Below are 20,764 nucleotides of genomic sequence, written 5' to 3'. Positions count from 1 at the left end.
GCAACTTTATTCTATGATGGGTGGTTAAGGTATACTTATTGTTAGTTTTTGGGCATGTTGTTTTGGTTTTGACTAAGCAACTTAAGAATATCACCCAGAAATCTGCCCCAAGGCTTGATAGTTACGAGTGGCAGGGCATGTGGGATAGCATGGGCAAATACCTAGGGCAGTGGGCACCCCCAGTGTTTTGGAGTTTTACCCCTGAACAAGTGCAGAATCCTGAAAAACTAGTAGAATATTTGGAGAAAGTATGTTGTTATGCTGGGCACTCCAGAGAGACACAGATCACTGCAACGTGCTGGGGCCTGGCCCATGTGTACCAAGCCCTGCTCAACAGTATTTGGTGCTCCCAAGGGGAAGAGAAGGTCTCTGGATTGAAAGGCAAAGTGACAGGCGCTGTGGCCACTCAAACCCCCAGGACAAGTACTGGAGCTGACTCAGAGAATCAACACGTGCCAGTATCAGTCGCCTCCATACACAAGACAAAATACTGGAAGCGCACGTCAACTCGTTTAGAACGGGACGATGAAGAAGCAGGGCCGTCACGAGGAGAGGAGGAAGAAGTCATAAATGAAACAGAGAGCACCCGATCCCTGTCCTTGAGTGAGTTGTGAGATATGCAAAAAGATTTCAGCTGTCATTCAGGTGAACACATTGTCACCTGGCTGCTCCGATGTTGGGATAATGGGACCAGTAGCCTGGAATTAGAGGGAAAAGAAGCCAAACAGCTGGGTTCCCTTTCTGGGGAAGGGGGCATTGACAAAGCAATTGGAAAAAGAACACAAGCCCTCAGCCTCTGGAGGCAACTCCTGTCCGGAGTGAAGGAAAGGTATCCCTTTAAAGAAGATGATACATATTGCCTAGGAAAATGGATAACTATGGAGAAAGGCACCCAGTATCTAAGGGAATTAGCTGTGCTTGAGGTGATTTATGGTGACCTGGATGATCAATGGTCATCCAAAGATCCAGATGAAGCCAAGTGCACACGACCCATGTGGCGGAAGTTTGTACGGAGCGCACCATCCTCATATGCAACCTCATTGACAGTAATGTCCTGGAAAGATGACGAGGCACCAACAGTGGCAGACGTGATTGATAGACTCCAGGATTACGAAGCAGATATCTCTTCCTCACTCGACTCTGCTGTGGAGAAACTATCCCGAGAGCTCCAGCAACTCAAAGACATGTCCTGCTCCCCACCTCTACAGAGTAGTGTGTCAGCTGTTAGGAATAAGCATCCTCTTGCTCAAAGGAGAGGATACATGCCACACCCCACCCTATGGTACTACCTGTGTGACCACGGAGAGGACATGATAGGTGGGATGGCAAGCCTACCTCAACCCTGGAGGCACGGGTACGTGAACTGCAAGGAAGAACAATCACTCAGGGAGGTTCTTCCAGGAAAGCCGCTGCTCCAGTTTCCAGTGAGCAGGTCCCCAGACAGAGGAGAAGTGCTGATTTTATTTCTGAGCTTAATAGAGAGACTCTTGATTCCCATCTACAGGAAGTGAGTTGTGAATGCCATGATCAAGACTAGAGAGCCCCTGCCTCCAGCCAGGTGGAGGAAAGGGATAACCAGGTTTACTGGACTGTGTGGATCTGATGGCCTGGCATGTCCGACCCACAGGAGTATAAAGCTTTAGTGGACACCGGTGCACAGTGCACCTTAATGCCATCAAACTATATAGGGGCAGAACCCATCAGCATTGCTGGAGTGACAGGGGGATCCCAAGAGCTAACTGTATTGGAGGCCGAAGTGAGCCTAACTGGCAATGAGTGGCAAAAGCACCCCATTGTGACTGGCCCAGAGGCTCTGTGCATCCCTGGCATAGACTACCTCAGGAGAGGGTATTTCAAGGACCCAAAAACGGTACAAGTGGGCTTTTGGAGTAGCTGCCTTGGAGACAGAGGAAATGAAACAGCTGTCTACCTTGCCTGGCCTCTCGAAGGACCCTTCTGTTGTGGGGCTGCTGAAGGTCAAAGAACAATAGGTGCCGATCTCCACCACAGCAGTGCACCGGCGGCAATATCGCACCAACAGAGACTCTCTGATCCCCATCCATGAGCTCATTTACCAACTGAGGAGCCAAGGAGTCATCAGTAAGACCCACTCACCCTTCAACAGTCCCATATGGCCAGTGCACAACTCTAATGGAGTGTGGAGGCTAACAGTAGACTATCATGGCCTGAATGAAGTCACTCCACCATTGAGTGCTGCTGTGCCAGACATGCTAGAACTTCAGTACGAACTGAAGTCAAAGGCAGCCAAGTGGTATGCCACCACTGATATTGCTAATGCATTCTTCTCAATCACCCTGGCAGCAGAGTGCAGGCCACAGTTTGCTTGCACTTGGCGGGGCGTCCAGTACACCTGGAACTGACTGCCCCAGGGGTGGAAACACAGTCCTACCATTTGCCATGGACTGATTCAGACTGTACTGGAACAGGGGGAAGCTCCAGAACACCTTCAGTACATTGATGACATCATTGTGTGGGGCAACACAGCGGAAGAAGTTTTTGAGAAAGGAGGGAAAATAGTCCAAATCCTTCTGAAAGCTGGTTTTGCCATAAAACAAAGTAAGGTGAAGGGAACCGCACAAGAGATTCAGTTCTTAGGAATCAAACAGCAAGGTGGACGTCATCAGATCCCAATGGATGTGATCACCAAAATAGCAGCCATGTCTCCACCAACTAGCAAAAAGGAAACACAAGCTTTCTTGGGCGTTGTGGGTTTTTGGAGAATGCATATTCCAAATTACAGCCTGATCGTAAGCCCTCTCTATCAAGTGACCCGGAAGAATTATGATTTCAAATGGGGCCCTGAGCAACGACAAGCCTTTGAACAAACTAAACAGGAAATAGTTCATGCAGCAGCCCTTGGGCCAGTCCGGGCAGGACAGGATGTAAAAAATGTGCTCTACACTGCAGCCGGGGTGAATGGCCCTTCCTGGAGCCTCTGGCAGAAAGTGCCAGGGGAGACCTGAGGTTGACCCCTAGGGTTTTGGAGTCGGGCATACAGAGGGTTCAAAGCCCTCTCTACTCCAGCTGAAAAAGAGATATTGGCAGCATACGAAGGGGTTTGAGCTGCTTCAGAAGTGGTTGGTACTGAAGCACAGTTGCTCCTGGCACCCCGACTGCCAGTTCAAAGGGAGGGTCCTCTCTACACACCATGCGACTGATGCTACATGGAGTAAATGGGTTGCACTGATCACCCAGTGGGCTCGAAAAGGATACCCCAGTCACCAAGGAATCTTGGAGGTGATCATGGACTGGCCAGAAGGCAAAGATTTTGGAATATTACCAGAGGAGGAGGTGACACGTGCTGAAGAAGCCCCACTGTATAACAAACTGCCAGAAGATGAAAAGCAGTATGCCCTGTTCACTGATGGGTCCTGTCGCCTTGTGGGAAAGCACCGGAGATGGAAGGCTGCTGTATGGAGTCCTACACGACAAGTAGCAGAAACTGCTGAAGGAGAAGGTGAATCGAGCCAGTTTGCAGAGGTAAAAGCCGTCCAGCTGACCTTAGACATTGCTGAATGGGAAAAGTGGCCAGTGCTCTATCTCTATACTGACTCCTGGATGGTGGCAAATGCCCTGTGGGGCTGGCTGCAGCAGTGGAAGCAAAGCAACTGGCAGCGCAGAGGCAAACCCATCTGGGCTGCCACACTGTGGCAAGATATTGCTGCCCGGGTAGAGAACCTGGCTGTAAAGGTACATCATGTGGATGTTGGGGCCTGGCCCATACATACTGAGCCCTGCTCAACAGTATTGATGAAACAAGCAAAGTGCAGCAGTGACGGAACAATGACTGACTCGGTATGCAGCAACCCAACGCCACACACACCATCTCTCCCACCCTGAAAGACTGATACGACAGGTGGAGCCCAGAGTCATGGGCCGGGTGAACTCAATGGACATTTTTATGGACATTTTACAGGGAAGGTCCATAGACTAAGGGAATGATGCCTGTGCATTATGTTAAAGGATGGGAAGGAGAGGGGTGGTGGTTGGTGAGGTTGTATTGGATCGTACGGGACCTGGGTGTGGCGTAAATGGTATGGAATAAGGTGTGGAGAATGTGCTGGTTTTGGCTGAGAAGGGGTGAATTCTCTTCACTGTGGTGCCTGTGGTGGTCAGGGACCTTTTCAGCTTCCTGCGCTCTGCCGCGTCGGCAGGAGGCTGGGAGGGGCGGGGCCACAGCCGGGGCAGCTGACCCCAACTGGCCAATGGCAGGTTCATTCCATACCATGTGACACCATGACCAGTATATTAATGGGGGCAGTTGCAGCTCGGGGAGGGGCGGTGTCGGGTCAGCGGGTGGTGAGCGGCTGCGTCGTGGGAGGTTTGTTTCAGTGGTTCATCCCGCTCCCCACCTACCCCCCTTCCCCCAGGGTTTCGCGCCTCTCATTGTTTTCCTTTCCATTGCATTTTTGTTGTTGTTTATTTTTATTTATTTTATTTTAATTATTAAAGTGTTCTTATCTCAACCCACAAGCGTTACTCTTCTGATTCTCTCCCCCATCCCACCGGTGGGCGAGTGAGTGAGCGACTGTGTGGGGCTGAGTTGCCGGCTAAACCATAACAGGTGGAATTGTGACCTGGGTGCTCTTCTGCCCAAATAAGGGCCTTTCCTGTTACTTAAAATGAAATCAGTGATGACGGAAGGAGACGTAAATGAACCAAAAGGTTGATACGATTTTCTTAAACTCAGGCAAACATTGTGTGATTCATAGTGTACGTGGAATAAAAAGTACCTTGGACTCCTCTTGTAAATAAAAATCCTCTTAATAAAGTTTGCGTTTTGGCTTGTGTATGTTCAGATTGAGGAACAGTGAACAGAGGGAAGAAGCTCATTTCTTTTTCATAAAATACCAAACTTTTGCGTCATACTTTCAGATTAAACAAAGATCTTTACTTTGATGAGGAGGCATGTGTAGAACATCCTTTCAGGTATTAGTTGGTGATTCAGTAGTGAATACTCTTTCTAGATAAGATGCTGTTGCTTGGGGATGCTGTGTTTACAAGCCAACTTAAAACTTAAATTTTGCAATTCATATTTATCCAAGTAAAGGAATCACACATTCCTGTGTTGAGAAATCAGGCCTCATTTTAGAGTATCCTGCTTTAGATATCTTTGAGAACTTTGATAAGAAGTTTGCTGTCTGCTTATGTTGCTATTTATTCTGAATAAGTAATGCAGAAAGTAAAGGTGAATATTATCAGCCTATTAGAAAGCTATCTGCTGACGTACTGAAGTCTGCCCATCAAGAGTCACCTTGGGTCACCTAGTTGTGAACAGCAAAGGTCAGAATTTGTACCAGAAAACAAATAAATAATTTCTATTTTTCACCAGTTTTCTAGTTTGTAGAGTCTTTGTTATCTGAAGTGAATTTAATCCTGGTCCATGAGCATGAGATCACATACCAGTGCATTATATCAGTGGGCATAGCATGAGTAAGTGTCTTTGACGCTGTGATGATGACAAAACGTCAGCTGGAAAGTTCATTCCTCTGGAAAACTGTAAATGGTGCTTGGATTAATTTCTAGAAGTGCGTGTGTTACCCTTCGATGGATCAGAATCAAAGCCACTTAGATTTCAGTATAAACTTTGCAGTTTCCCTCTTAAAAATCAAACCCAGTTTTTGAACAACATGTCTTTTTGTTCTGTTTCCTATTTTCTGAAAAAACATGCACTTTGAGCAAAGGGAGAAATTCAGTCTGCGCCGTTCATAATTGGCTGCCTTCTTTGATTTGTACTGCATGACTTCTTCCTTTTTCTTCCTGAAATGGATGATTTTCTGTAGGTGTATCCTTCAAGCTCTCCTCATTTTTTTTTTTTTTTCTTCAGTGCCTCTGACCTGGTATTTCTGACTAGCTGACTCTTGTCACCTATGAAGTGTATTCATTTTGCAAGTGTGACATACCTGTTTCTGAGGTATGATCCCCATGTGCAGAGTGATCTTTGAGTAAGTTGCTATTAACTGCATCCTGTGCCTAAGGAGACTTGTACTTAATAATTATATGGCACACGTTACGTATTCTTTACACATTCCCAAAGCCTGCAATTTTCTGAGAGATCCTGTGACACTAGATGCTTTGCCAAGTGAGAGTTACAAGAAGCTCTGATGGAAATTACCACCTTTCAGACTCTACCACCAAAGAAGTAATTTTCATACTCTATTGTAACGTAGCATTCTCTCTTTCATTACGAGAAATTTAAAGTTGATTGTAGATATTTGAAGTTTGACTGTTACTTTGTTCAAAAGCAAGTTACAGGAAGAGGAATGTAGTTGAGTGAAAAGGGATTCAGACTAACAGTCATCACAGGCATTCAGGCTCTTCCTGGTTTGTAATCTGCAAGTATCAGTACGTTGGGTTTTCTAGACTTAGTCTTCACTGAGGAGGGAAAGAGAAAGTAAATTCTTTTTCTCCCCAATTTAAACCTCTGAGGGCCAACATTCTAGTATTTCAGGTTCTAGAGTTTCAAAGACCTTCATTTCCCTCTGTTCTTCTAAGTGCTTTTAAAGTATTCCAGGATGAAAGATCTAATGAAAGCACAAGATGAGAAATACAATGGTAGAAGCTTGCTGTGGATAAATGGTACTGGAAAAAAAAAGCTGAAGCGGTTGTCTGTGTGTGATTATGTACTAGGTACAAAACAGTATGTACCAAAAGTCATGTAACATCTTGCAGTGCTAGTGAAGAATACTAGATCAGAGCCTTCAGAGGATTCAGTTTATGTTGGTGTCTGTACAAATATTTTCCATTTTCTATCTTGAAATGTGGATGAACTCATTATAGAATAAAATCCTATTTCTCCAACTGCAAAGATGACCAGTAAAGTTGGTGGGCTGGGGGTTTTTTGTGCATGTTTGTGTGAATTTTGAGATTTTTCTGGTAAGAATTTGATGGCATTTATATAGGCTATTCTGAAACTGTCACAAAAGGAAATCTTTTTATCCTTTCTCTGCATTTTTCCTCGGCAAAAAAATGGAAAAAAAAAAAAGTGATTTAGGTGCAAATGGTATTTTTTTCCTGAAACTTGTTCTAGTGTGAGGGGAGGGAAGGGTTCAGTCCTCTGTTTTTCTTTTTGGTGAGTACTGTACTGGATGAGTAAGTGTTCATCATATAATATGTGGTAAAGGAGTATAGAGGCATGCATAGTCTATGTGAATCTGCATCAACAAGCATCCCTTATGAATAAGTAGAAATAAGTCCTACTCAGATTTCAGCCCAGTGTGTGTGAGGGGAAAAAAAAAAGAGCTACAAATACATTTTGGGAGCAAATTCCCCACTGGAATTAAGGAGACTTTTCATGGAAAGTAACATCAAGCCAGAAGCTGTTCTACTTTACCCACTGGAGTTTTTCTTTTTAAGCATTCTTTCTTCTAAATGCTGCCTTTTCTGTTTATTTGGACCAGTTGTGTAGTTGTAGCTGATATTTTGCCTTTGCTTTGAATGGTTTCTAGGGTTTTTTGGATACCTACTTGGTAGTTCAAAGTCTACAGTGAAGTGATCCGGTTTCTTTTATTTTCTACTTCTAGTTCCAGTAAATTACTTAAACTTTTTCTTGCCTCCTTGTTCCGCCACATCATTGTAGCTCCTGCCTACACTGAAACCAAGAGGCTAATGCTTTGTTCTAGAGCTGTGATTCATACACAATTCACACACAATCTATTGGTTTAGCAACAAGTCCTCTTGTGCTTGCCCACATTATACCTCTCACCTCTGCACTACCGTGACCACCTCCTGTTCTTGACACAGCCTCAAGGCCCCTGTCCCACTCATACATGACTTAACTGTCCTACCCTAGAGGAATTTATTTCACTGTGTTAGATGGGTCTTTCTCATACAGTTTCTCTACCATTTTTACTATTGCTTATCATGGTTCAGCTCAGTGAGACAATGCCAGGTTATCTGATACAGGTCTTTCTGGAAGCTGGGTGTGAAATGTTAGGTCAAGGGTGAAGGGTGCTATTTAATGTCCCACTGAGTCCTACTGGGAGCTGCTCTGTAGCAGACGTCTGGGTGCCGTAAGTACCAGCTGGGTACAGGTGTCCAGTAAACTGCCATGTGAATTGTGGAAGGAGTTAGAAAGCCAGCTGTCAGGTTGCTGTTCTTCCATCTGTAACCAAAGAGCCTGATGGGTGCTGGGGAAGGGAGTGAGCTTCGTGTGTGTGTTAGATAATAGCAGGATGTTTGTGGTGTTCTCAGAATCAGCTTTCAGATGGGTCTGTCCTTCATATGAAACACTAAAACACAGTCCTTTTCTTCTGTCCTTGGGTAGCTTTTCTAGTATAAGTTAAAGATCTCCTAGTACTTTTGGAAACAGCAGAAAAATAACCCTTCATGTCCTAACAGGCCTAACTGGAGAAGAATGTGGGAATATAGGGAGCACAGCAGAAGCTGAGGCTTGGATCAGGATGAGGGAGACTGAACTTTTAGATTGGTTTGAAGACTCCTCGCAGACAGCAGTGGCTGCAGAGGAGGAGATGTTGTCCACCAGTATTGGCAGGACTTGAGCAGCTTATAGACAAGCAGAGAGGAGTGCTTTAGAGCTACCTCACTTGCAGTCTGCTAGGTCAGCTGCAGAAAAACTGAGGGAGTTTTAAGACAGTCCTGTGTAGGTGGTCAAGTGGATTACGTGAGGAAAGGGCAATATGACTGATATTAATTCTTACTGAATCTGTAAAGAAAAGAGCTGCAGTGAGGATTTCGTCAGAGGCAGTGAGAATAAACAGGTAAAAGCACAGAAGTATTGATAGATGAGACCACTTTGTTGTTGGAGGAGGCAGGGAGTTTACTCCTCTACCACCACTCCTGGTGGTAGAGGAGTAAACTGGACAAGAGGGATACAAGCAAGATGGAAGTCTTAGAAGTTTTGTAAGGATCATTCTCTTGATAATAGGTAGATAGGTAAAGCAGAAGACTAGTAGCCAGCACTCTTCATGAGGGCTGCAGACTTCTGCCTTTGAAAATAATTTTGCATCATTTGCATGTATAACTGCATTATTATGTATACGTTCTTCTACGGGATGCTTCCATTTACTTTTCCTTACAATGGAAGGTGCTTCCACACTATCCAGAACCCATTTCCTACTACTGTCCCAATAAACTTGCCTGAGACTTAAGAAACAAATTTAGGTGATTTGTATAGATTTATACTAGATTTTTTCTTTTTCTTTTTGATTCTTTTGATTTTTATACCATTTTAAGAAAAAAAAACCTTGATGGAGTCCTGGAACACGTACAAATTTTATATTCACAGCTTCTCATCAACTCCTGCTGAGCTTTCCTCACTTATTAACTGTAATTACTTGAATTAAGGATAAAAAAAAGTGTTAGCCAGTGTACTTCAACAGTGTAAAGCTTGGATTGTATTAAATGTGCAACTCAAGATTATGAAAATTCTAATGGATGCAGAACAGTTGCTTTATTAGACCTGTTTTTGGAAGCAGCTGGTTTTGTAAGAAATATATAGAGTTAGGAAGTGACCAAATAAAATTTATTGGATGCATTTCTTTCCATGTTTGTTATCAGTATTTTAAAAAAGTCTTTTCCTCCTTAGAAGTCAAGAATAAATTTTCTTCATAAACTTCTTGACCTGTGAAACTTAACTGCGTTTTCTGTATATCTAACACCAGCTCTAGGGATAAAAGTTCTGAAATGAGATTTGGTAGACAGTGTTAGTACTGACATGTAAGACAGTGGAAACTTTTTGGCTAACTTCACTGGCTCTGCAAAACCAATTGTCATAAAAATTTCTTTCTCTAAGGAAAACTATGCTCAGATACTTCCCATTTACAACAGGAAGTAACTTCTGCTTTTACGTACTGACTTTTCTAAGCCAAAAGGATGTTATCTCCTAAATCATTTCTCTTAGAAGAATTCCTTTTTAATGAAGATGAGCAAGAGAGAAAAATAAGTCCATTGTTGTCCATCCACAAAGTGAAGTGATGTAATCCTGTGAAATAGAAAACAGCCATGCAATGGTATTTCTCTGCTTTTCATCAGTAGTTGTGTTTATAATACCTATTTTTGAATTTTTTTCCTTGTTTCCTCTGAAGTTTAAGAAAATGTTCTTGGCATTATACCTTGCTTTTAATAGAACAAGATAAATGGCTAATAATTCTAGAATCTTAAAAATATGTTTTGCATTTTCCTTAAAAAGAATATATATTACAGGTGATTCTGAGTGCCTTTAGCACTCCTTGATTCCAGAAGTTTAGTGAGCTTAATTAACCACTGGCACAGCCTCAGGCCCTTAGGTATCCCCAAGAAATGCACAAATCCAGAATTGCCAGCTAGTGCTGACACGGTATTGAATAGCCTTGTTCTGTCACACTGCGACTTCTAGTCCCAGACATGAACAGGAAGTGGCAAAGGCGCAAATATATAGTCAATTATATCATGCGATGCTTTTTATTATTGAGAATTTATTTGATCCCAACCAAGCTCTTTTGCATTTTAGAGGATTTGCAGTCATCTTTTAATCTGTGTTTTTTAATACCGCCCTCCCTCCCCCTGTCCCAGTTGTTCTTTTGTAAATTGGACTGCATTTTAAGTCCAGGACATAATTTTACCTCATTATTTTGAGCTTTTTGGCAAGCCATGAACTTTTAAAAGACAAGCATATGGCAAGTTGGGCTACTGCAGAATTAAGCTGCAAAGAAGTTAAGATTTTTGAAAATATAAAGTTTTGTAAATGCAGTAGAATGTGTTGGATGAGAGCTGTTGGGTCTTTTTAATGGATCTCGGAAGACTACCTCTGCCTTTTCATGACCTGTTAATGTTTTCTTCTAACTGTCAAGTCTGTACAGAGCCCTGTTAGTTTTCCTGAATAACTCAACATACAGCTGAAGCCTGGAGGTCTTGTAACATTTGCTTCTGTTTCGGAAATGTGGGACTTTTGTCAGTACCAGGTAACTATTCCTGTGCCTCAAGCTGGGTTAAAACTTACTGTCATAATTCCATTTTCCAAGTCTCAGATGTTCTGTACTGTTTCCACCTTCTTTGTGATCGGCTAGTCTTACAAGTGATGTAAGTTGTGACCTCTCATATCTTCCCCCCCCCCCCAAAGTACAGTTTCATTTTACATGACAAATGTGACAAATGCCACTCTGATAATAACAGGCTTTGTTGAGTCTGGAGTAGTTGCTGCCTTCATCTGGCCCTGAAATAATTGAGCATTGCCTCCTCCTAAACACTAAGCAAGTGTGATTTTAGGGGTCCATCAACCATTTTAAGAAATCGGAAGAGAAGATGCTGCCTAACTAATTCAAAACAAAAAATCTGAAGCATTTGTTCAGCAGCTGTCTAAGATGTGTGGTCTCTTACAGGAACACCATCATGCTTTAGAAACTCAGACCTAGCTAATTTTTTTTTCCTCATCTCTTTGTAGCAACTGTGTATTTCTGGCTTCTCTTTCAAGAACAAAAAACTGATTTGGTGATCTCTTTGGAAAAAAAGCCAGTATCTGTGCTTCTGGAGGCAGTGGTACAATAACAAATATGCATTCAGGCTATCTGCTTGCTGTGTGCAGTGTAGTCAGAACAAGGTTAACCCTGTACTTCTACAATGTAAAGAACGAGAACCTGGCATACTCTTTGTTTTTTTCAGTGGAGGACATTTATTATCCACTTTACAGTTTCAAGTTATCTACGGCTTTCTGTAACTTAAAAATAAAAGACTTCTTGAGTCTCCTCCCTTTCAACATTAATTAAAATATTCCTCTAACTCCCCCTCTCTCTGAAATAACCCCTGTATTTTGCAGGTGATTTCCTAACTAAAACTTCCCTGAATTCCTCATTTCAGAGAATTGCTTTCCACTCTTCCTAGACAGCTTGCAAAGTTGGCAATAGATATCTATAAAGGGCAAAATACATACTGCCATTGTGTATTTGGGGGAAATCCTGGTTTTCCTATTCACATTTTAATATTAATGAAATAATCAAAGTGCCATTGTTAAGTAGGCAAGATGTTAAAGGGAAGTTGTTCAAGGTTCGCAGCAATTTTTTCTGCAGCTGTTGAAGGCTAAAATCGGAAAACATTAAAGGAGTACGTACCTGCCCATCTGGCATTCTGGAAGATAGTTCATGTCAGACATAGAAGGATTTCATGAGGAGGTTACTGTTGTGACTAACAAAGGGAACTGTGTCGGCATAATAGACTTCATTGAGCAATTTGACTTAGCAGTGTATTAGTCTGATTTAAAATCAGAAGGGATAGTGCAAAGCGATAGAGAATTGCTATTCCCACTGATGTGGCATGTGTGAGACTAGTACTGCAGTGTTACTATGCCTGGTTGCTGTATTTGTGCTTTAGAAAAGTTGTACATAATCTGAAGGCTTAACAAAAGTTTGCAAATTATTTGTCTTCTAATTCAGCAGTCTGTTTTGCTTAATGATGATAAAGTTTAAGACAACGTTTTTTACAGGGAACTATAGGAAAAGGAGGGGGTTTTTGGATAGGAAAAGTTCGTCATCTAGCAGATAATACTATGCCAACATGTAATGTCCAAAACAAGACAAATTCAGAATAGAAGGAAGATGTGTATTTTTGATGAAGTGTTCAACTGTTGGAATCAGGGTGGCTATTGCAGAATGTGTCCTCACAGCACTGTTTATTTCAAGAGTGGATGTTTCCAAAAGGTTTGCAGCCTCCAAAATTTTGCACTAGATATAGGAGCTGCTTGTTGAACTTTACCTGTGTTGTACAGGCAGTGACATACAATGGTTTCTTTCATCCTTAAAAAATGCTTGGCTCCTGAACTCTTTATGAAATACGGTAACTAGAAGTTTAGTTAGACTTCTTGATCTTGTAAGACCTTCCTTTCCTCCTCTCCCCTCCAAGCTTTTTAAGCTCCGCTATAGAGGACTGGCATTCTACCAAATACACATGCCTGCTTCTTCAGTGTCTAATGTTTCTGTTTAGGAAGAGAATGGAGACTATACTTATGTAGAAAGACTAAGAATCCCACTTGATCATGGGACTCTGCTGGTAATGGAAGGAGCTACCCAGGAGGATTGGCAGGTAAGAACTCCGTGACACCATTTACGTCCTTTACTTACAATGCCATTTTCTAAATATGCACAAGGCACTCCCATAAAGGTATGGGACGTTCTGCTTCCAATGACACAATTGTTTCCCAGCATGTTAATATTGCTTTCTGCCTCAGAATTTCAAAGCACCCACAGAAACAATGGGTTTTCTTTCAACTGCTAAGTGATGGTATTAGCATCATCTCAGATGCTCGAGCATTAAAGTTCAGCAATGAAGGTTTCAGCCTGCAGCTGAAAGAACAAAATCAATTTAGGAACTTGGAATATAAAAAAGTTGCAACTTAATTTAAGAAGTCTGCAGTAATCTACAAAGACCTTTTGTTCTCAGTGGCCCTGAGCAGTCAGGACATGAATTTATTGCCTTAGCTGAATGTTTAGAAATGTTAACAAAAAGGCATCACAGGAAATGAATTCCTTTTTTACATCGTTCAATTACCTGTATTTTAAATACACAAGCTCATGCCTTTGGGTTTTTTTTTTTTTTTCCTAATGCCACTTACAGCATCGAGTGCCTAAGGAATATCATTCTAGAGATGCACGGATAAACTTGACCTTTAGGATCATTTATCCAGAACCTGATGGAGTTTGGAAGTGAAGAGGCACTTTGAGGGTTATTGGATGTAAACCCACAGCAGATCCAGAGCTTCAGTTTGCTACAGATATAAAGGAAGCCTTAAAGGAGCAGAGTTCTGTGAAATGTCTGGTGGGGAAAAGAACTGATGTTACGAAGATCTTTGACAATCAGAAGCTCCCTGTGTTATGTGGACAGTGCTGTTTTGTTTTCAGAAATTATATGCTATTGGATGATACTAAAACACAGGCTTTAAGTCTGTGAAAAAAACAATGGTTGTTCTTAAAAGAACACAAAGCACATGAAGGATCCAAGAGGTACTGACTGGAGCAGAAAGATTTGGTGAGCAGGTATTTTGCACCTTCTCTTGTCTCCCCTTTCCCCTCAAGTAGTGATCTGTGTTCTAAGTAACAACAAGACAGGATTCTTTAATGTAAAGCCAGCTGTATGTGTGCTGTGTGCACAGAAATGAGAAAGCTGCACTTCATGACAATCTCTTGAGTATTACTCACTTCACCAAGGGGTAGCACGTTGCTTTTCATTTGTAGGTTGCAAAGTCTTTTCCAGTGAAGCAATCAGCTTCATTATTTGTATAACTACTTGAATTATACTAGTGTCTGATAGAACAGAGGTTCAAGGCTCCCTTCTGCTGTGCACTGTGTGGTCAGACTTTATCCTAACTGTTTATCCATATAGACAAGACAGACAAAGGCAAGCAGCAGAGACACCTTAGCCACAAGCCTTATCAGCCAGGTCAAAGCTGCCCATTGCTTGAGTATTAATAGTCTTCCATACCTGCTGGCTGAAAACTGTAGCCTCTGTATCATAGGCAGGAAAAGAGAAACATTACTTTCAGAATTTGCTAATTAATTTTTAGTTTCTTTTTTTGTGTTTCTTTTTAGCACAGCTAAATTGTGGCTTCCAGTGATTTCAGGAGGGGCAGGAAATGTCAGTATCTCTAAAATAATCAGGCTTATGCTTCCAAATTTAATACCCAGAAGAACTGGTCCAATGATTTTGACCCAAATTATTATAATGACACTGTAAGTCAGTTGCAAAGCTGCACTAAGTAGAGTGTGGTAGCACCAGATGCAGCACTGGCTCTGGTGCTACTGCTCCTAGGTCAATGCATATTGCATTAAAGAATATTACTTGCAGGGTTATCTCTTGAACCTCTGCTGTTACAGAGGGGCAGTCAGCAACTCAGACCTGATTCTAGGCTGACTTTCTGGAATTCTTCAAGTTTGCCTGCCCTAGGTCCGTCTCAGCTGTTGGTAGGAACCAGCGAGCTGATGACTGCTGTCTGGATGTTAAGTCAGGTATGCTGCCTATGGGGTTAAGTTCTCACTGCAGCTAAATGGCATCCACTGTACTGGATCAAAACGTAGGTTTGGTATGTCTTCACTTTCTGCCTGAACTAGGATCTAAGCAAGGGTAAATACTCTGCTTTGTAACACATTAATGTTGTTAAGCAAGCTAGTGTCCCTCTTCAGTGCAAGAGTAAGTCGGTGTTTAGAAAATGTCTCTCTCGTCTTAGCCAGCATTTGCTGTAGTTTAAAATTTCTATTTGATGAGTGCTGTCAAGTTAATAATACTCAATTATGCCTATTTTTTAATGCTATTGATGACCTAAAGGACAGACTGTTGAGCCATTTCAATCCCCATGCTGTGAAATTGGGCAGAATAATTTTCTTTGTGTATCAAACAACTCTAGAAGCCGTTTCTCTACCTAAAGCACCATACAGCTTTTGAAATAGTTTATTCTTCTAAAATGAATAAATGTTATTAGAAAACTACTTTGTTATCTAGTAATGTCTTCATTTTCATCCCAGTTTGCATGCAAACGTGTTTTTGGAGTATATTTAATGTTAATTCCTTGCATTTGAATCTAAGATTTGGGGTATGTGATGTATCCTCTGAGAACTAGTGTCGAAGGAGGCAGATGCTAACTTTCATGTTTACTTTCTTTGGGTAACTGGGGCTTTGTGCACACCCCTGTATGCATGCCCAGGTTTGGCAGTCATGACAGCGTGGTTTTCCTAATGAAGGAGCTGTGCTAATTTTTCCAGTTATTCTGACAAGGCAACAGTTTAGCCTTTATCAGGTCGTACAACCTACATTTATTTACACTGTGTTAAGAACAGTCATGTTGCAAAAGAGAGTAGGAAATGGGGATTAGAGGGAAACTTCTAAACTCTCAAACCTCAGCCTGTGGAAATTGCAACTCATTTGAATTCAGTGAAGCTGTGGCATGTAACTGATGATAGGGCCCTAGAGATGGATACTGTTGCAGAAGAACAGTTTTTGACTTACTTCCTTGGTTTCAATTTATAATGTTAGCAAATTGTGTTTTAGTTTCTTTAATTGCTTTGATCTGGGAGAAGACTGAGGTTTCCTCCCCAGCAATAAAATGATTTATAAGAGAAATGCTGCATCCCATGGAGCTCTCTTGGGGAGATACCCTTTTGTTGCTGGTGTCTACTACGTTCTGCTTATTCTCATGTGTCGACTGTACTCCTGCATATATCCAAATCTGGTGGACATGGAGAGAAGGCATGTGGCATCGTTCCTCCCCCAGTCCTGAGTGCCCTGGCTGCAAGGGGAACAGTTGGCATGGAGGTCAAATTTCTTTGTCAGCTGGGAACTTGTGGGTCCTTCCTTCCTCCAGCCACCTCCTCCCAAAAAAATCACCTAGCCAGGTGGCAGCGGATTGCAACCTCCTGCCTGCCAGGACAGCAGGAAATGGCTTAGAGTGGAGGAGATTCCAGCCCACATCTCCTCAGAAGAGCTTTCTGCAGGGACTTTTTTCCTGTAGGTAGAAATTTGTTCCTGAATGCTGCAACCACTCTTAGGGTTCTCAAGATACATCTGCGCAAAAGTGAGATTTAAGAAGTCTTGAGCCTGGTGTTGTTCTTGTGGCACCTAAAGATTTTTCATTAGAGACCAGGGCAACTTGAAAATTTTTTAGTGCTAATATTCAGCTGTTTCTGGTGTTGGAGTCAAGTGCAGAGGGTATCATATTTAGAATGGAAAAAAGATAGTTAGGTTCCATTCTTTAACTTAAAGATAGCTGGAGGAACCTTTCTCCTAGTTGTATGGATTTGAAAATAATATTTCTAAAAATGCTACCCAAAAGATTTATTTCCCAGTTATAAAGCTTTGTTCCTTCTCAGGTCTGTTTTGACAGTACAATATTCCCAGCCAAAAGCCTTTTGAAAAAAGGTTTAAACTCAGAATTCACGACATTGAAGTAAAATATATTGTTTCTCTGAAACCAAAGGTTTATACACACACAAAGGATTTGAGGCAAGGGGCAGGTTGCCTGGGGGTTTTGTCTTTGCTGTTATCACCAGACTCGCCAACCTAAGCATGGAGTAGTCCATCCGTATGAGGTAGTGGAGCAGATGCTAAGAGCTGCTTTGCGCACAGAGCACTTCTGAATTTTATTTTCCATATTCCATGTATTCTCCCTGTGTCTCCAAACTGCCTCTTGTAGCCTTTTCCTTTCACCCTCTCACTCCCATTGTCATTTGTTCATATTTATCTCTAGTTACCTCTCATATGCTCCCTGCTGCAGTGTGACAATATTTTTTTTAACATAGAAGACATAAACTGTAGGTTTACTTTTTTCCTGTTTCTTCATTCTGAAATACTATTTTTCATCAGAGTATTTGTGTCTCTTCCAGGAAAAGCTGAAAAACTGCATTCCTCAAAACAGTTCATTGTCTGTGGCTTTCAAACAGGTTGAGTCTAGTAGTTACCCCAGTTAAGATTCACTTTTCCAAAATAGCTGTCACCTTTTCCGAAATATAATGACCCTCAGGCTTGATGATAAGCAGCAGATGAATGGAAGCTGTCTTAGGTAAGGATGGATGGTGGCCTGCCACCCTGAAGGAACACGCAGGGTGCAGCTGTTCTGAAAAAGGAGCGACTCGTTCCATCAACAATATGTAACCATAAGTTTATTTAACACCTATATAAATAATAAGATTATTAATTAACCATACTGGTGTCAGGAACTGCTCTGTTTCCATGCTACTTGCAATAATAATTTAATCCAAAATACTTGAATATTTAAGTACAAACTCTTGATGAGATTAGAGTATGTCTGGTTGAATACTACACTGTTGGGACACACCAGGCTGATCTGAGCACATGCCATTTAAAACAAATAGCAAAGTTCCGTCACTTTTCTGCTATATTTCTTTCTTTTTTGGGGGGTGAGGTGGGAACCTCTTCAGGGCTTTCAGCTTTGGTTAGCTTTAAAGCTGTAGATAATTTTATTCGTCCTGTGTCAGATTAATTCTAGCTGTACATTTTCCACTTGTCATGACTGATGGGCTTAGTATAGCTACATATAGTAATTTATAGCTACAATAGTAATGCAGAAGGAGATGGGGTGCCAAGAAGGGGTTAAGAAACCAGAATTTTTGTACCATAGTATTGGCAAAGTACAGAAGACTCTTCTCCTGGGGTTTGGGTTAGAAGAAGTATGATGGGTGCTGCAAATCCGTAATGCCTCCTCCTCAAGTGCTGCTACTATTGACTTAGCTAAAAAGCATTTAACGCCCACTTTGCCTTTTCCGGTCGCTTTTCAGAGCGGATATGAAATCTGCCTCACTATGTTTTGTTTTCAAAATGCTTCTTTTCCATCCTTGAGGTTTCCATAGCAACCTGGGCCATTTGTTTAAATTGGAGCTCACTGGCCTGCCCTCCCTTGCACCTAACTTCTGCTGAGATCCTGCAGGTATCATCTCCTCTTGAGGGTGACTTGTAAGGGTTATAGAGGGGCTCAGCAGCAGTTGGCTGTAAGAGTGCTGGTCCTTCCCAGAGGGCCCACTCGGCAAGATGACAGATGTGTGTTTTCTCCCTGTTGCCATGTTTCATTTACCTCATTCTTCTGTGTAATGTTTGATACAGCTTTGTGGAGTTATTACAAGCTCCCTTGAAGAAGAGGTTAGCTGGCAGTTCTTTGGCTGCTCACGCTGGGAAGTGTGTCTCGGCAGAGCTAGGAGGCCTTGTTTTAAGTAAAGAAAGTGGGGACCATGTTGAAGAATTTTAATCAGAATAAGGAGCAAGGAGGTCTATCACATGGCCTCCATCATTTGGTTTAGACTCCCCAATGTTCTGATCACTCAGGAGGTTTTGCTGGCTGAGCCAGACTTAGAGCAGAGCCTTCACATCACAGGGGATCATCCAGACTGACGGTGCTCACTGGATCCAGAATGATGCTCAGCCAGAAGTTGTTTCTGCCTATAGCTGCATGTGCAGCTGCTTTGCTGTTCACGTGAGGGTGGTGTTTACTCTCTCTCTAGTTCCATGGTGGAGATACCACATAGACCCCACACTGAAGAGTGGGTACACATTACAGCTGATCTCTGAGTTACCTTTGCCAGTCCTCTGCCCCAGGTGTGTGTTTCCAGTGATGCCTTTGCACCAGGGCAGGCTGTCATGCAACCCTGCAGTGGCTGACCCAGGGAGGTAAGCTAGCTGACCATGATCCCTTAAAGCAGCAAAGAGCAGAAAACAGGCCACTTGGCAGAAGCCATAGGCTAGAAAGAGCCCCAGTGTTGCATGGATGGGGGAGTCATAGCTGTGACTCGTTGCTGGCCATTGGGTCCTCGTCGTCATGAGGGAGGACTTCTTGCCCTGAAGAGTTTATGATTCAGAGGACAGAAGATGAAGCAGGAGCAAACAGAGGCATGACTTGCCAGAGGGCATACTGGCCTAGACATACAACCTGCAATCCCAGTTCAGTGCATGATTTCTTAGGCTGCAGAGCTTACACAGTTCCCAGTTTCCCCCCTTCCCTCCATTCTGCTTTCTGGAGGCTGATCTGTGCCAGGTTTCTGCACTGTGCCCAGGAGGAGACGGCCTGCCTGACCAGCATGGCGTGCCTTTAGCTTGAAATAGCTGGGATGGGTGGGATGGGGGGAGGCTAGGAAAGGAGGCGGGCCACAAGATGCATGCTCCTTGATTATTTGGGAAAAGCAAGTGGGAGTGATGGAAGAGGGATTTAAAATTGCCTGGTGGTGGTGTTTTCTGTCAGGAAGCAGTGGGTAGCTGCAGGCTCCCTGGGTTCAGGGCCAGGATGCAGCAGCGGTACCCGCCTGCCCAGCCCAGCACAGGGGAGGGGAGGTGGTGGGCATGTCAGTAGGAAAGTTTTTGTGCGTAAGGCAACATTTGCCAATATCTGTGCTTCCCCAGCAGCGATGAAGCCTTCACAGTGTGCACCAGAGAAGAGATTCATTTCCCGGAACAGGCTGACAAGCCAGCATGAAGAAATCCTCCCAGGCCTTAGGGTAAGGAAAGCAATTGAGTGAGGCACTATGTACCGGACACAAGACACAGCATCTTGGTGCTGCAGCAGATAGAATAAAACAGCCTGAGTGTTGGCTGTTTCTCTGTGACTGCTCTGTATTTTGCACTGGTCTGCCTTTCCTTTTGTTGCCTCATCAGTTAACTCCCGACTTCACTTCCATTGCAGAGACCAAAGTGGCTCAATTTTATCTTAGAAAAGCTTCTTCCTGGTGTTACAAAGATCATTCTTCAGCTTTGGGTGCTACGGGCTTTCATCTGACAGGGAAGGGGTTATGCTTTTTTTTCTTTCTGCTTGCCAGCACTAGCACTACATTGGATTCCCTCTTCAAGGCAGGGCTTTGGTCGCTGGAACCACTGTCACTCACCTATTTATTGATGTAGTAATTTTTGTCTAAAGACCCTGAAAAGGTTTAGAGACCGAGTGAAAAATAGTCTGCAGAATTTGGTTACTTGAAGTCTGATAGTTCACTGTCAAGAAACTTCTGTTTTAATCTCTAGACTGCAGTTTATTTCTTTCTTGATTACTTACAAATAGGCTTAAAAAGAGGGGAAAAAAGGACATTTATTCTGCTGAAATACTTGGATGCTCTGCAGTGTTTTTAGCTGCAGAAGAAAGTGGAAGATGAAATCCTTCAGAAATGCTAAGATCCTGTTCGTTGCACTGACTTAAGATTTTTTTAATCTTGACCCACATAAGAAAGGCCAATTTCTTCAGCTTTTGCAAAAATCAGCAGTTGGGTACTTTTTAAGTGATTTTGCGTGGGGAAAAATATTTTTTAAGCTTCTCAACCTGAAACGGGACGTATTTTAT

At 42.6% G+C, this 20,764-nt stretch overlaps 1 protein-coding gene across 5 annotated transcripts in view; it reads left to right on the top strand.

Annotated features, from left to right (window-relative positions):
- LOC104049499 (alpha-ketoglutarate-dependent dioxygenase alkB homolog 3) overlaps positions 1-20,764 on the top strand; it is a 121,635-nt gene that overhangs the window by 13,923 nt on the left and 86,948 nt on the right. Inside the window, exons 8-9 of one of the 5 annotated variants that reach the window (XM_064452309.1) lie at positions 12,934-13,032; positions 13,564-19,529. The exons of the other annotated variants lie outside the window; for them this stretch is intronic. Coding sequence (XP_064308379.1) covers positions 12,934-13,032; positions 13,564-13,656 — 192 coding nt within the window. The 3' untranslated portion in view covers positions 13,657-19,529. Of the gene's footprint in view, positions 1-12,933; positions 13,033-13,563; positions 19,530-20,764 lie in introns of those variants that run through there. 5 annotated transcript variants of the gene reach the window in all.

This window comes from Phalacrocorax carbo, chromosome 5, assembly GCF_963921805.1.
Source record: "Phalacrocorax carbo chromosome 5, bPhaCar2.1, whole genome shotgun sequence".
Lineage (NCBI taxonomy): Eukaryota > Metazoa > Chordata > Aves > Suliformes > Phalacrocoracidae > Phalacrocorax > Phalacrocorax carbo.
This window is presented reverse-complemented; position numbering and strand designations above follow the sequence as displayed.